This window comes from Arctopsyche grandis, chromosome 4, assembly GCF_051622035.1.
Source record: "Arctopsyche grandis isolate Sample6627 chromosome 4, ASM5162203v2, whole genome shotgun sequence".
In the NCBI taxonomy this organism is placed as follows: domain Eukaryota; kingdom Metazoa; phylum Arthropoda; class Insecta; order Trichoptera; family Hydropsychidae; genus Arctopsyche; species Arctopsyche grandis.
Window position 1 is genome coordinate 26,285,694 of NC_135358.1, and position 17,558 is coordinate 26,303,251.

Genomic DNA, 17,558 nt, shown 5'->3' on the forward strand with positions numbered 1-17,558 from the left:
AATATTTGACGTTAAAAATATCACTGAAGTGAAAATTTTTGGCCACATTGTATGTATGTTCATATGTACATATACATATGTACATATGTAGGGTTCAATGGTTGGTGCCTTTAGTAAAGCTTGCCTTTATTGCGTCACATCGACTATGCGGATCTACCAGCCTTGAAGCAAAATCGATTTTAACTCTTTCCAAATTAAACCCAAGTCTACTCTGCCGTATAGCCAGCTAGTGTTTTTGATTACGACCCTGTTTCGCAGACAATTACACATTCGAATTGACGCGTGTTTTACCATCGTTAAATCGTGTGCGAAAACTATTTTCTTGGTCGTTATTTATGTAATACAATCTGAACTTTTCCTTTGACGCCAAATCTGACGGGGAAATTTACGATAGGAATTTTATTTGTGTTAAAAATGAAAATATTTTCATGGGATTATATAATTTAAATTTGATTCATACCAGCCATTTTTTTATGACAGTCTACTTAATACACACGTCATGTGTATATATATGTAGATATGTATATACATATGATTCGTTATATTTGAAAGTGGTGGAAGTCCAATTTTCAGTTCCAAAAGCACTATTTCTGTTTGACCTAATTCACTTAATTTTTATCAATTCTTTTAGTTCGATATGTTCAGAATCTCGACAAGCAGAATAAACGCATTACAGGCCACTAGTATTTTTAAATTTATTTTATATCAATTAATCATGCAAAATCAATTAAACAGATTGCGCCAAAGTGGCGAATGTGCTAAACAGATTAAGAACATAAGAAAAAATACATTAATTACAGAAGAAAACAATATATAATACATGATATTATTCTTACAATAAATAAAAATATAACAGCCAAGTCAACAACTATTATTTTCTAGTTGGTTGCGACCCCCGTAACCGAGGAAGTGGTGCAGCGAATGAAAAAAGATATGACAAATGTCATCCAGTGAATTTAAGAAACGGAGGCCTCGAGGAATTGGAGAATTAAAATATGCCACAGTTCTTGCCAGAGGCATATTAAATAGGGGACGATGGCGAGTCCAGGTCAAACTATCCGGAGCATGAAGGCCAATTTCCTCCAGAATATATTATTTATTTATTTACACATTAGCAACAGTGACATTAAAAAATACTCTAACGCGTCACTGTGACCAGATATATAAGCATAATACAAATACTGTATGTACATACATATATAAATAGAGAGAGAGATCTATGTTATAGATAATAATTTTTTGAAATCACATTCAAATAGTGGTGACATAGTGTGTAGGATGGTTTTTGCCAACTTGATGGAGGAACCGCTTCAACAATGAAATCAGATCAATTGGCAAACTCTGATAGGAAACGATCGACTTGGAGTCACAAATATCCAAGTATGACCATCAGAAACATTAAAGATTAGAATAAATTCTTTTCAATCGCGGTGAGCACACGGGATCAAACCCGGTGACATCTCAGTGCTTAGTATCAACACCACCACCGAACCATACTGCTGGCTTTGTTATTATTAAATATTGTTAAACGCAAATCATTATATTTAACGTTTTGTGAGATATTTGTCGAAATGAAGAAAAAAGGACTTTCAAATATAATGGTTATATATGAAAAAAAAATGTACGTATTTATACCTATTGGGACGTACTATAATTTTTTATTATTTATTACTTTGTTCGTCAATGATAAATCCCGTACGCGACTTTCGGACCGAGCTAAATGTCCTTTGGGGGCGGTTTTATTCTTTACGGGGGGTAGTAAACGTATATTTTCGATCATCAAAAGCTCTTTTCCTTTTTTGACAATGCCGTATAAAATGGATCCATACCAATAAAAAAATTCATTGCCTTTTTTATTTTTATTTATAATGTGCAAAGGCATATATCATACCGTTGGAAATTATCTTGCGTATATATATTTGTAGATATACATGTGTATGTTTGACGTGTAGTCACACACAATATTATTCAAAAATAACATTGTGAAAATGTTTGTTTGGCGAGAGACAATGACTTCGCTCGCTATTAAGGGTTAAGCTCGTCAACTGTCGGAGCTTTCGTTGGCGTCACATTCAGGCGAGCTTTCACATTAAAAGTTTCGAAACAGAGAGAGAAAGCATTGTTACCCCGATTGACAATGAAAATCTAGTAGATGTCCAAATCCGTCGGATTTCCGCAATCCGAGTTGTGTTGAAAATCTACACATGCTACAAACATGAATAATATATTATACATACGTACATATGTACGTACCATTCGCATTATAGTCTATTGTGTTCTATTGCCTAACACCCACCAATTCAACCTCTATAGATACATATATACACACATATATATATATATATATATATATATATATATATATATATATATATATATATATATATATATATATATATATATATATATATATATATATATATATATATATATATATATATATATATATATTATATATATATATATATATATATATATATATATATATATATATATATATATATATATATATATATATATATTTATATTAAATGGATATCCTCAATGAAAGGAATAATCCATTGTGAAAATTGTATTAAATTATTTAAATCAAAAGTTCAATATACATAATAAGAAATTCGAATCACATTCTGTTTTTCTTAGAATACTCGTCGTCTTTTGAAGTGAATCGTATGAAATTAATACCAAAGGTCAAAAAAATCGAGGAAAATATTATATATGTATATATATATATTTTATATCATCCAACTTGTTTTTCTCAGAATCATAACATCATTATAGATAAAGTTTCCAGTGTATTTCAAAATATAAATGTATATTATATTTTCTTTCGATAAAATCATATTAAAATGTTCGCATATCAAAGTGAAAACATACATGTGTTTGAAATATATAAAATTTCTTTCCCAGAATCAAATCATCTGTCGACGTATTATGTATGTATGTGATAGTCATATTTATTTAAAATACATAAAATAGATTATACTGTATGACGGCGTAGCTTTATTCGATTCGTTAGCAGTCTTAGTAAGCTCATCAGAACTATTGAGCGTGAGCTGGATTTCATCTATGTATGTACATAGTGTGGGTTCTTCTTCGTTAAACCAACGTCGAAATCCCGCTTTATGTAAAGCTTCCCTTCGGCTTTCTAATGTCCATATTTAATACGGTTTAATCCTATCAAAATTCGCACACCGATCTAATAAGGTGTTTATGACGTAAATACACTAGACAGATTAGCGCACTTGCTAGTTTGAAAATACAAAATGTATATACAAAGAATGATACAAAATTATACGTAGAGTAACCTGTGTCATAGGTACTGGTGAAATATTCGTTAAAATTTGTCATAACTATTTCCGGTCGTGTAGAAAATTTAAATTGAAAATCCGACAGTTCGCTCTCCGATCCATCTGCTCGTTATCGCTCAATGAGAAAACGTGATGGGATAGTGGGGTAGTGGGTGGTTCATTTTTCCGAAGTGACAATTCATATGTATACGTATAGCCTCTCTTGATGTATGACAGGCCCATTTTCAATCCGTTTTCCCGTGAAAAGTTAGTTGTGTGAATGCGAAGAGCGAAAAATATCGAAATAGTCCTTTTTTATTCGTTTGCACGTCAAACAAGCGGAAAAAATAATTTCACTCGTTCGCTGTGGAAGAATATCCATTCAAATATTGCCTTGAATTTTTCGTATGCCTATCAAATTTCCAATGATTTATTTTTATTATTATAGTCTCACCAATCTTCTGTTTTCTTTTATGTATACAACTAGTGTATACATTACATTTTAAGATTATACTACTATGTGTATAACAATATTCATTTACTGAATACATTTCTTAATAAATTGTCGTATAAAATCTGAATGTTTAACTTAAAAGTTTTTTTGCTAAAAATTTTAACTTACCTTTTTGCAAAAGTTTATTATGATTCTCCTAAAAAAGTTAAAGGCCGCATTTGTGATATTATTATGTAAAAAACGGAGTAACTTTAATAAAGGTTTTTTAAAATTCTAAGTGAACTGCTCAAAATTGTTTGAAGTGCTGAAAAGTAATTTCGAATTTCATTTTATATGCCTTTAGGTAATATCAAAAATATGTACACTTATACATGTTGTATTTTAAGATTTTAATTAATTTTAATATATTATATTATATTTACATACATTCATGGAATCAAGTAAGCATATGTAGTTACTCTGTGTAATAATGATTCAGTTATAATATATTAAATACTTGACATTCTAACCATTCCAAATACAATGAGGTGTAATTTTCTGTCTCCACAAAAACTCTCTTTCTGAATCAAAAGAAATTCATTCTCTTTATTCACTTTCGATTTATTCATATAAAATACTGAATATTATAAATAGTGTAATTTCTGATAATAAAATGTAAATTACAAATCAATATGATTTTCAATTCAGTATATATTCAAATATTTAGTTAATGAGAGTGTTCCTTTGAATTTCGACTATCGATTTTCCGCATTTCTATTGAAGAATGGAAAACCTTGCGCGCGTTTCTTATGTCGTCGACGAAATCGGCCTTATTAGGTTTTATTACTATTTCGTGCTTACGTTACTTACGACCAGAGACGACAAAAGGCTTTGGCTGGTCTTTTGTAAGTACCAAAAAAATAAGAAGAAGAAGAATAGTATCCGAGATTATGGGTAGTTCACAGGCAAAATAGGTCTCCTTTCATTTCCCTCTGAAAAGAGAACCGCCCCTGAGTGAAAAATTCAACCGGCAAACTTTCAGTCACAAAGCAAACGCTTTGCCTTCATTACACCCAGGAACTTTGGAGCTTTCACTCGACGCGCTGTTACTTCAGAGCTTTTTTTTTCAAGAGAGCAAAAGCTCCAATTTCGTAGCAGTTTCACGTTCCTGCATAATTTCATAAAACACAACTTTGATACAAAATGCTTGCACAATACACACTATATATGTATGTATGTTTTGCATACGTTTATCTAAATGGTTTTTAATTTAAATGATGACAAACTGAATTAATGACGACAAAGCAAAGGAAATGGCATTTCTCTCCGTTTATAATTTCACTACACTATTTTCCCCTCGTTCTCTCGTTGGTGGAAAATTGATAGGATAGGCAGAATACAGCGTATGAGAATTTTCTGCACAACTTCCGGCAACTTCCTGCTATTGCATAAGCGACCGGAAAATTGAACGTAGTTTCAGAATTGGCTTTCACAGCATCGTTTTATGTAACAGTTTTATATATCAATTTTTGTATTTCTTTAAAATATTTTGATTTTAAATTTACACTATTGAGTTAATAAATACATTATACATTATCATTCTGTATGTACTTCTTTGATGCATATTTTGTATTTTAAAGCGAATTCAAAATTGTACCCAAAATTTGCTTTAGGAGTTTGTTAGTAACCAAAATACTAAACGTCTAATAATTAGTTGTATTTGTTTGACCTTTTTGCTTGTGTAATTAATCTCAGTATGTATTTTTCGTTTCAGGATTTCTATCATGGGACTCTACGGAATGCCATGTGGATCTCGAAAAAGAGCTTCAAGCTCTGACGACACAAGCTCCAGAAGGAGAAGAAGCCAGACACGGTAAGTCTGTGGACAGCCTATCGATAATTTATTATGTGCCAAAAATGTCAATCATTTACCGATATCGTTCATAACAACCATACTAATAAAATGGATGTTTCACCTCTCATGCTAGAATAATATTTCCAGGTCATACATCAAAGTCACCCTATTTTTTTTTTGACACCGAACTTCAATACGCGCTTGTATGTACATATAGTATGAATGTCGAAAATATGCTTCGTTAACCCACGGGGCGGCTCTAATGAGAAGAAGCACGAAAAGCGAGTGATGTAAAGTCGAATAAACTACCAGACCGTACGATAAAACGTTATTACGGAGTCGATATGCTTATACATATGTACAATGAAACAGGTCACATTGCTAAATTGTACGCTTGAATATTCTTATACATGTATTTGCAAAATTGAAGGGTGAATTCGTTGAAATGTATTGAAAGTTCTCCGTGAATAACTAACAAGCTAAATTTCAATTTAGATTATTTTCAAAGTGTCGAGACTCTTATGTACAAAATTGAACTTAATGTATAAACTTTTAGCACGTAGTTATTTAATATAATACGTACGTACGGGCAGTCCTCGACTTTCGTACAATTCGATTTCAAAAGTCAGATTTTCTAATTATATATATTTTCACTCAGTCATTGACGGCAAAACAATACATACATATGTACTTTTGATACAATATGATGGTTTTTTTTATTTAATATTAAATTCCCTGGGGAAGCTGCCAGTGCAAATATATATGTAATATGAATTTGCCATAAAAAATAAGCTCCTGCATTTATGCAATACAATGTACTTTCGATTATCCGGGCTAATGGTGGGGAGTATGGGACCGGTTAGTTGAAAAACATGAATAATCCGAACTATCAATTTTTAATATCGTATATATTGTTTGTGATTAATTTGAGTGACTATAGAAACGATATCTGCATCACTTTTCAAACGATCATTTGAATCGCGATCAAACCACTCCTTGATGTTTTCCAGACCCAACATTTTCAAATCATTTAAAATTTTCCATTAATCTCCAAATTTCCGATATATCACTTGCCTCCCATTTCTTCACAATCTGATAAATCTATTTTCATGTTAGGAAGAATCTTTCTCCATGACACAGCCAGTACATTGGTTTTACTTTCGATCAAGATTACGCTATTCCGTGTTTAGCACCCAATATACTCATTTTTTTCTATAAATTGATCAAGTCATCATCTTCCTCGATGAAAGTTTTGATAAGATTAGAAAGTTAAAGCCGTTTCATTGATGATATGACAGACCTGGTCCATAGGTTGAATTAGGCTTGTAATATTAGACGGCAAAAATTTTGCTATCATAATACCGAAAATCAAAAAGTTTTGCGTGTTTGTGAATTGCAAAATGTAATTAAGTAAATAACTGAACATACGTAACAAACGAAAAAATCCCACTGATCAACCAATGCTCCAAATCTACTCATTATTACATATTCTCATTCAAAAATAATTAAATTGAAATAAAACAATTAAATAATTACAATCACGGATAATCCGCACCCACATAATCGAAAGTACACTATATTACAAAAACAGCCGCTAAAATAGTATAAAATAGACGCTAATTCGAATTTTTTACATATCTCCGTGTTTTAATATTGACTTTTTTATATGAAAATACACATACATACGTATATATTATATACTTATAATTTTCCTATTCATAAAATCCAATACATGAAGCGTATTGGTGAAACTACAAAAGAATATTTTTCGTGCCTATTTTGATCGTCCGTACGTAACGTTTCATTTATTACGTGACGACCTCTTTTGAAATCGTAATAACATTGCCGACAAAGAGTGCTTCGCTTCAGTTATTCCCCATCTTTTTACACGATAGAACCCCTCTCAATTGAAAACGGCTCTTTGTCTTTGAAACGGGATTTGACTTTTGCGGCGAACGGCTTTGAAACAAAGGCACTTTTCCGTACTGCACAATTGCGAGCGCTTTTCCACGCGAAAAAGCTTGGAAAGCCGGATATGCAAAGAAACAGTCGCTATCGTTTATTTTCATTATTATTTTTTCAATCGGCACGACAGTAAGTTTTATTTTTTAATTTATATAAACGTTGAGTATGCGTGTCAGTTATATTTTGGAACGAAATTTAATTTCAAATAAACGCGCAAACTACATATAGGTGGGGTTCGGTTTATATTGTTCTCGCTGTAAATTTACGTTTTTTTTTTTTTTTTGATAAAGCTTTTAATACTGTCTGTCGTATGAAAAGACTATTAACGAGCCAGTCTAAATGCAGAACTTGATCCTACTTTTCACGTTAATATTATATATCCGAGAGTTTATAAGCTAAAAGGTTTTTCGAAAAAAATACCTTTTCCCCCATTATATAACGCTTCCCGACAGTATTCCAGGTTGTATTACGAGATTAATAAACCGAAACGATGTTATAATAGTATATACTCTTAGTAATGCTGGTTTATAAAAACTAATCTATACTAAATTTACATCAAATATAAAAGTAATACATAAATTATATAGATATTTCATTACAGTTTAAATTAAAGTGAAAATTTTCCAAATAAATTTCAAGGCATATGCAAATTACAACATAACAAATTTCCCTGCGCGTTCCTTCTTCCTTCTCCCTTCATGAATATGAATAAAATTAATAAATATTTTTATTTATTGTTGGCACGTCGACCAGTTCACAGATGTTACCTTTGAACTTTGAAACTCGCACCGAAAGCGATTAATTCTAACTAATCGTTCTGCTTGCGTACCAAATTCGTATACATTTTTATGTTTATATTGCCTACAAGTATACTCGATAATAAATTCGCCCTTTAAAATGGCATTCGTTTGCGTTTTTTAATGTCAAGCACTCCCTAGAGATAAACCGTGCCAGTTCAAGAATCTATGATATTTTATTTTATTTTCATCTTTTATAAATTTAGCAACGCACTAGCTTATAAGTGCTCACTTTTACATCTTTAAAGTAGTACAATATTACACAGTTTTATTACGCTGAGCGTGTAGTTTTTCACATTTTCCGTATATTAGACACTCGGGAAATCGGCTTACCAAAAGAGATTACCACATACGCCAAATCGATACTTGCCTACATACACGCCTACATACATATATATATTCAACGAGAAAAACCTGGAAATACGGCACTTCTGCCCTTTTCGCAGTACTTCAATGTAAGATAAGAGACGTGCTGACTGGGAAAACTTTTTTTTTTGGCACTCGGTGGTCCTCTTCCGTCGACGTTGAAAATTTCCGGGAATTTATTTTTTCCTTTCGGCGGAAAAATAGGTCTCGCCCCTCCAAGTCGTCGGCTAATTAAGGGGAACTTTAAGGTTAGCACTTTGAGCGCGCCAGCAATATTAATAGCCGTTAATTTTAAATTCAAAATCCCCGTTAGAGATGTATTCAAAAATTACCACCCAACATAGCGGAATGAATACAAATTTGGAGCATGATTAATCACTCTGCTGAAACATTGCACGATTATGTAAATCCTGTATAGGGGGGCTGTACATTATGCATCTACATATATTTCGGTCGTATAATGTCGACAACAATCGTCGATTTTATTCATATATTATGCACAATGTATGAATTCAAATCGGTTCAAATGTTGCAGACACCTGTCATTTGTGCGTGACTGTCAGCACTCCAATTATGTCGTCACTTAAGAACGACTGCTTTTTCATATATTAATATATCAAAGGATTTATACTGTGTATATATCGCTTGATACATTCGTAAGTCTTCAGAATTTCTTGTTTTTGGTAGAATCAATCATCTTTGACCTTTTTTTGCCTTCAAATTTTCCTTTTTGTGACTCTTTGGAGTACGCTCAGCATCCAAAACTGTCAAAAATATAGGATACAACAAGACAAACCGATACATCGACACGCAATAACCTACTTTAAAAATAAAATCATTTTTATTAATGACAACGGTAAAATACATCGTCAACTTTGGCATTGTATTCTTTGTAAACGGATCAAAATTTATGATTATATTATAATACATTCATTATTGTATTAAATGTTGTATTATATTAAATATATTGTATTATACATATTGTATTATATTAAATGTATGTAATGCAAGCGTTTGCGTTTATGCAATTTGAATAATTTAAATGTGATGTAAATTGCATATACACAGGCGCAACTGCTTAAGGCGTATGTAATTGGAACAAGCTTATTTTCTTGTTACATTCATTATATGTATTTCATTCTTAATACCAATATATTAAATTTATTCAATATACTTCATATTTATCCATTTATTATATGTATACATGAATATAACCAATTTTATGAGTTCAAATGTCAAATATACCGAACGATCAAATAACATATCAAGACTATAAGGTCCCGTCAACGCAATAAGGCCGTATATCTCAAGCGAGGGGTGTTTACCATCACATAAATTCGAACCACCCTCTCAAGAATTTCGAACCGTAAAATTTCATAGGAAATTCCAGGGAACCGTGTCTCTTCGAATTTATGCCGAGCCCGGTATTCCTATGAGCCTTTCTCATAAATCATGGGCGATCTTGATAATAATGTGCCCGAGCGTACGACACCTATGTATACACATTCAATATTTATACATTGAATATAAAATATATGTATGTAACATGTACTTTAAACAATATGGCAAACGTGTGCTTCTAAGCTGACGCGCTGGCGATTTAATCTCGTGCCATAGTTCATTCTTAAGTAAACACAATCAAAATCGCAATGCCCATTATTTAATACGTTCTAGCATATGTACGTTTATATACTGATAAATTGTATACATATGCTAGAATGTAAATTGTATTGATTTGGTAAATTCCAATCTGATTTGCACACATTTTAAACTAACAATACAAAGGGTTTGTTATATTAAAAATTCAATTTTCTTCCATTGTCATTGTGCTATTGTAGATTATAATATTCCATGTGCAATAAAATTTACGCTAAAAGCTTTATTGGCAATTGTGTTTTAAATTTTCAATTGGATATTACAACTTTTATGCAGACTCTCTAACATGTCAAATACACTGATTTATTTTCGCGACACATTGTCAAATTCGCTTTAATTCCATTTTGATAAGGGTTAAAATGTGTACTTAACGCACTTTATAAATTCATCGCATTTACGATTCACAATTTTGAAATTACTAATTGGAAAATTTTAACCACTCTTCATTTGCGACATGAAACAAAATTTGCGCGTTGCGCTTTTCAGGGCAAAAGCTTTCGCAGTAAATTTATCACTGACAAAAGTTAAGCTAGGTTTAATTAATGGTTCTCGTCCTTCGTACTAATTTTACATCACCGCTTAACCTAATAGAGTATGTAACTGCAATATATTATATAATATACAATATATTTTTTAAATAAATAATAGATAAATAAATACGTATGAACTTTTTTGGTGTCAACGTTTTGTAAAAATATTGTAATACTATATGTTTCTTGTTTTAATAAATAATATGTTATATTATTGTTGCTTGGTTACCTAAAAACTAACAAGTTGAAGTTTTAAAAGGTCGTTCGTTATTCGTGATAAATTTTACAATATTTGACTCGCGTAAAAGTTGTGTTTCGCAAAATTTTAAATATTATCATCGTGCAAAATTGTATATTTATTTATTTACTTGAGTTTGGACAATTGTGGCATTACAGGAATTCCTAATGCGCCACAATGGTCGAAAATATAACATAGAGAAGAGAACAAAATATATGTATTTACATATATAGCTAGCAGTATGGCTCGGTGGTTGCGTTTATGCTTAGCCCCGAGAGGTTACCGGGTTCGATCCCATGCTAATATTTAATACTGCTGGTCAGACTTGGATATTTGTGACTCCAAGTCGATCGTTTTTTTATCAGAGTTTGCCAATTTATCTCATTTTATTGTTGAAACGGTTCCTCCATCAAATTGGCAAAAATCATCCTAGCCGCTACGTCAAAAATATCTGAATTTGATTTATGTACAATATGTAAAAAATTATGTACAAGTCTAAATCCATAGATGTCTCTATGGATTAATTAATTAATTAATTAAGTGCTAATTTCGTGTTCTTCAGCCTCTTGAATTACAGTGGTTAATTCAATAAAAATGCTGCAATGTTTATAATTAATTGTCTAGAAAGGCGCATTGGGGTCTTCCTGGAATATATCTTTGTAAAATAAAATAAAATATATGTATACAGATAAAAATACATTTATACATAATATTAAACAACTCATTATAAAAGAAGCTCTAAAAAGTTTCTAATATGCCCGTAATGTATGTATGTATGTATGTACATGTCTTAAAAACTGATATCGACATCGAAGAAAGTTTCAAAATTGTTTTTAATCAAAAGCGTACCTCCATTGTATCATAAAATAAAATACCATTAAATACTCTCCTTTGCTTTTTTTTAACGAATATGAGAGTTCATTAAAGTGAAAGTTCATTTGTATGCGATCGTATGACATTTTGGCACTTGCATATAATTTTTGATACAAAACACAAGCAAATTGCATGATTATTTTACAATTTCAGGCGAAAGACTCATACAATATGCCACAGAGAACCTCGTGACAGAGGTTTTGATCCATCCGCAGATGAATACACTTCTACAGTGCCTGCGGAACTTACTCAGCTCGTTTACCAGACACAGACACATTATTCACGCTGGATATACATTCGCCGGCAATGGTTCCTGGATAATGCAGGTATGTAACGTTCATTTTAGCTATATAAACTTCATTATTAATACCTTAGCATGTTAAGTTGCCATCAATACATTATATGTACGAATGATCGTTGTGAGCGATTTACGTTGCGATAAAGATACACGACGTGTTGACGAAAATAGACTCGAATCGCTTTTCTCACAATCGATGTATGAATTTGCTTCGTTTTCATCAAAGACAAAACCAATCGCTTAAGTTATACATATTTAGACCAATTTATACGTAGAGTATTCTTTCGATTGTTGTTTTTTTAATTAAAAATTCACTGTGAAATGGCTTATTGAATGCGTGAAAATTTCCCAAGCAATTGGCTCCATGCAAAATTGTTCAGGTTTGTCATATTATAAAGCAGTATATTAAAATTTATTGGGTGATAAAACTCGACGCAACCTCCCTACCGATAAATAATAACCAATTTTGTGAGCACACGGTTTTTCAAACTGTATTAAAATTTATTTTCTTTTCACGCTATTCTCAATATATGTACCTTTGTAACGTAATTACATTACATTTTTTTTTTATTCAATTTTAAACAAAAATTTGAATTGAATGGATAACCATTTTAGTCTGTATACTTTTAATATTTACATATTTTTTTATTTGTATTAAATTTTAAGCAAAAATTTGAATTGAATGAATAATCATTTTAGTCTGTATACTTTTAATATTTACATATCCGAAATTATATAATATATATACAAATGTAACTAGTGTTTTTTCCCGGCTTCGCTCGATATTTGTAATATTATATAAACCGCTTAAACATGGCCAATCTTATAAATAGTAACCATTTTATTAAATTTATTTGAATAGTTTTATTTTATTTAAATTGAATTTTCATTGGTTTTTCTACGGACCAACAATATTTACATACAAAGTGTCTTAAAAAATTATATACATATTAGATAAGTTAACATTTGTATATCACACATGTATGGCGACATTAAATTTTAAATTTAATAATTGGAAAAACCATTAGTGATAAAGTTGCCAAGCTTATAGACATATGAATGACAAGTGGGCGTATTTTAGATGTAGCAAACATTGTGTATTAAATTATTCATACGGTTCAAAGAAGATATTCTTTTTAGAAAATCCATCTAGCGTTGTCTGAAGTTTGAGTTGGTGGAGTTGAAAAATAAAAATTTCGCTGAATATTCAAACCCTTTACAAATGCTTAAATTTCTGCTAGGATTGTATTTTAAACTTTATCTGTCTGATTTACATCGCCTCTTATTTTAGTCCCCCGCTTTCCCTCTGAAATATATAGCAATTTCCATATCCGTGGCAGCAAAAGCTAAATTATGCGAGGGTTCACCTGCTAAGAAATTGGCAGTCCCATTAGCGTTAATGTGCTTTCGATGTACATACATTCAGTCGGGTAAATTCCTCGACTTATTTATCGCATCGCAATTCATCCGATTGATCTAATTTAATTAAAACCGAACTTTATCCCAGGCTTTGGGTAAGCTTTTCGCTCGTAATTAATATCGGTGAAATGCTCCAGAATATACATATTATATACCTATTTTATATTAGTCGTTTATGTTATAACAACGAGCGCGTTCGAAATAGTGAATAATTTTAACGGCCGTTCGATACGCGTTATTTACGACACGTTTTCTCTTGTACCTGTATTATTATAAATACCCTGGTACATAAACTAGGGGGGGGGGGTTCCCGTTCGTGCAAAGGGCTTTTATTCTTTAGAAAATTCACTATATATAATATGAAAAGCTTTTTTTCAGTCCGCCTTTTGTGTCGGAAATAACATGTTTTTCACCTTTAACATTTTTCACAGCCCGATTTTCTCTCCTCGTCTTACTTTAGAACGTTCCAATTGAATGTTTTAAATTTTATGTTTTCTATTATATGCTTTAAAATTCTCTTCAATCATATTTATCACAATGGCTGGTGTCTTCCAATTTAATCTTTTTTTAGAAACAATAAATAAATTGATTCTAAAATAAAAATTCATTTTGCCAAAAGTTTTATATTTTACACTGTGGATTCAATACAAAAATTATGAAATTGTAATGATGAATTTGATTTGTTGGTTTGTGGTTTTAATTAAATGCGTATCATTTTAAGTAAATATAAAATAAAAATATGATAATGCCATGTATTTTCATAAGCATAATAGTTTATATTGAAAAATTATACATCGGTATATGCAGTTGCACTGAAAATCATACGTATATTTGAATAATTTAAATCAATCTTATTTAAGTTTATACTTATAACCAGCAACAGAGCTTAGTAGTAAGTTTATAATTATATCAACTGAGGTCTCATGGGTTCAATCAAAGTTGCTGGCCAGACCTAGGATATATGTGATTGATTGTTTCCTATCAGAGTTTGCCAATTTATCTGATTTCATTGTTTAAAGATTCCGAAAAAATGGCAACTTATCCTGCTTTGTCACTATTATTTGAATATAATTTAAAATTTAATGTTTAATGTTTTAAATGTATAAAAAGTATATACATATGTATAAATTCGGCCATAGGTGTCGCCTTGGGGCAAAACCCGTAACAGCATCATTGTAAATATAAATTTTATTGAACTAATGTAAAATAAAATAAATTAATACTTGCTAATCTTCTATGAATTATATTACATATATGTAATCATTCAAATATTAAAAATGGTTTAATTACACATATTCAAAGTATTGCATATTTAACATTGTAAGTCAGCTGACTGTGCGCTCTATGCGGTCATTTATGTATAGCTTTGACCTTTAGAAATACGACATGAACTATGCTAAAAAATTGCGCAAAATCGTAGTCATCTCAAACTTCAGCATAATTTTTAATCAATATTTTTTTTCTTCCTACAAATTAAGGTCGAGCTTACGCCCAAAAAATTACGACTTTCACGAAACGCAAAGCCAACTGGTATCGGCGAAAATCTTGATCAAACAAAAAACAACGGATATTGCAGACATTTCGCCTCACTCTTGAAACACTCGAATGTACATTTTCAGATCGATAGTCCCGAAAAAAACACTTTTCCTTCCATATGATTAGCCTTGGAAGCGGACATTGTTTTATCGCGCGTCGCAACCAAGCAACGTTTCTCTTCTGAAATTATAATTTTTTAACCGTATTTCTCACACGTTAACCTCCATTTTTTTATCCAGAAGCCTTATCTTGCATGTTTATGGGCTTAGTTTTCTCGTTTAGGGCCGATGGCTTTTACACGTCCCCGACGCGAGTAATACGGTGTAAATTTACGCCAAAGTATAGCCGAAGCACATTTGTACACATAAAGTATTCGGCCCATAAAAATAAATAACATATCAGAAAAAATACCAAACTTTAGATGTAATGACTCGTTTATACTTTGCTGATAACCTTACTGACACAGTAAACAAAATGTTTCAAAGCAATCAATGCTGTTGTCGGTTGTGTGCAATCAACGCTGTGCTAATACAACGATCAAATTAAATGCATCGCAATGCAATTGCATTCGGAACGATTCGATTTGCACATAGATAATTCATTGTGTGTGTGCATCAGATATTCCGGATAATCTGGATCATCCGGAAAGATGGAATAATTTACGAGTCAAACAGATTTCACAATAGGGTAACAGAGAGCTTGCAATGCATGTACTCTCGGGAATAACGATGCAATTCAAACGAATTTAATATGAATTAAATTTGTTTTGATGCATAAATCAAATGAACGAACTTATTGCATTGATCGTTGTGTGAATATTTTTCTGGAAAGTTAATGAATTATAGGATTTCTGCATTTTTATTTACCAAAAACAGCTAGCTATCATATTTCGTATTAAATATTGCTTATAATGATTTTATAATAATACAAGGCATTATATTATATAAGTTTATTCAGACATTATCAATGGAAAGTCAATAAATAATTTAATTAATAGTATATAGCATAGAAAAATCATTAAATTACTAGGCTAATTAATTCTCACAATTACTCTTATACGAGGCTGATTCAATATGAGCGTGCTCAAACCGAGTCGGCTAATTTGTTCACTCGGACTATACTCGTAACGTGGTAACGTCCGAGTGCCCAAATTATTGTACTCGGTCTGAGTGCAGTTGTATCATATCAACTCGTTATTATATACATATTAATAAGCACGGTTCCAGAAGTGATTCCAATGGAAGATATGCCACTGAACGTCCAAATTAAATTTGAATTGTTGAAAAAATATTTTTTTAATGATTTAAGTATTCAAACTCTTCAAATTGAAGTTGGAAATATTATGTTTAAATAGTAGATTTCAAAGTCAAAATAATCTTTTAACTGGTGAAGTGTACTGATTGCAATATATGTTTGTATATATGTACATGTATTAGTTGAACGATGACTTATTTAAAATATGGTCGATTAATATACCTCAATATCAGGATGGAACTTTTTTATTACTTTCAGGATGGAACCTTATCTCTATCAGACTTTTGCGACGCCTTCCAAGAAAATGAAGTTCAAAGGGTCATAAGGGCCTACGAGAACACAGTAACAATTGACATACACTGTGCCGCTCCACCGACCGGGGAGTGGCAAAAACTACCCGACAAATATTTCGCCAAACTGTGCAGAATTAGAATTAATCCAGCCGACGTACTAGACGCAAATTCCGAAGCCGTACAAAATTTCATCAGTAAGTCGATTTACATTATTATCCACTACATAAAAACGCAGATAGCACAAGCTCGAGGTAATCAGAGCAGCGAGTTCGAAAAATCGATACAAATCCAAATACACATACCTACATATATGTACACCTTTAAATTCATATTTTATGGTATAAATTCATATTTAGAATGTTTGGGAATCAACCGAACCTAGCTCGCTTCCAGAAACAGCAATTAGCATACGAATAACGTTACCCCGTGCGGCAACGAATGTGTCGCCAAATTAAATTTTGGCGCGGAATTGCGAAGCAGCGAGTAACGAGATGCAAACTAAATCATCTCGCAGTTGAAATTTGTAACCTCGCCATACTTCCTGTATATCACCAACATCGTATCTTGATTCTAAATATATGTATGTATTTGTAAATTGATTCGCAACTACCGAACGACGTGTAGTCATATAAGTGTGCATTTTTTTCCTATGCTTTAGGTATTTCAATCCTAAAGCTGAATTTCAGAATCCAGATATCATCTCTGCCTATCCTTGATATTTGAAGCAACTTCATGAATGAGTTTTGCATTACTCG

General features: G+C 31.6%; 1 protein-coding gene across 1 annotated transcript in view; it reads left to right on the plus strand.

Moving 5' to 3' along the window:
- Positions 1-17,558, plus strand: part of LOC143910811 (uncharacterized) — a 142,131-nt gene that overhangs the window by 85,889 nt on the left and 38,684 nt on the right. Inside the window, exons 2-4 of the mRNA XM_077429407.1 lie at positions 5,498-5,596; positions 12,157-12,329; positions 16,769-16,997. Of these exons, the coding sequence (XP_077285533.1) occupies positions 5,498-5,596; positions 12,157-12,329; positions 16,769-16,997 (501 nt within the window). The remainder of the gene's footprint in view (positions 1-5,497; positions 5,597-12,156; positions 12,330-16,768; positions 16,998-17,558) is intronic.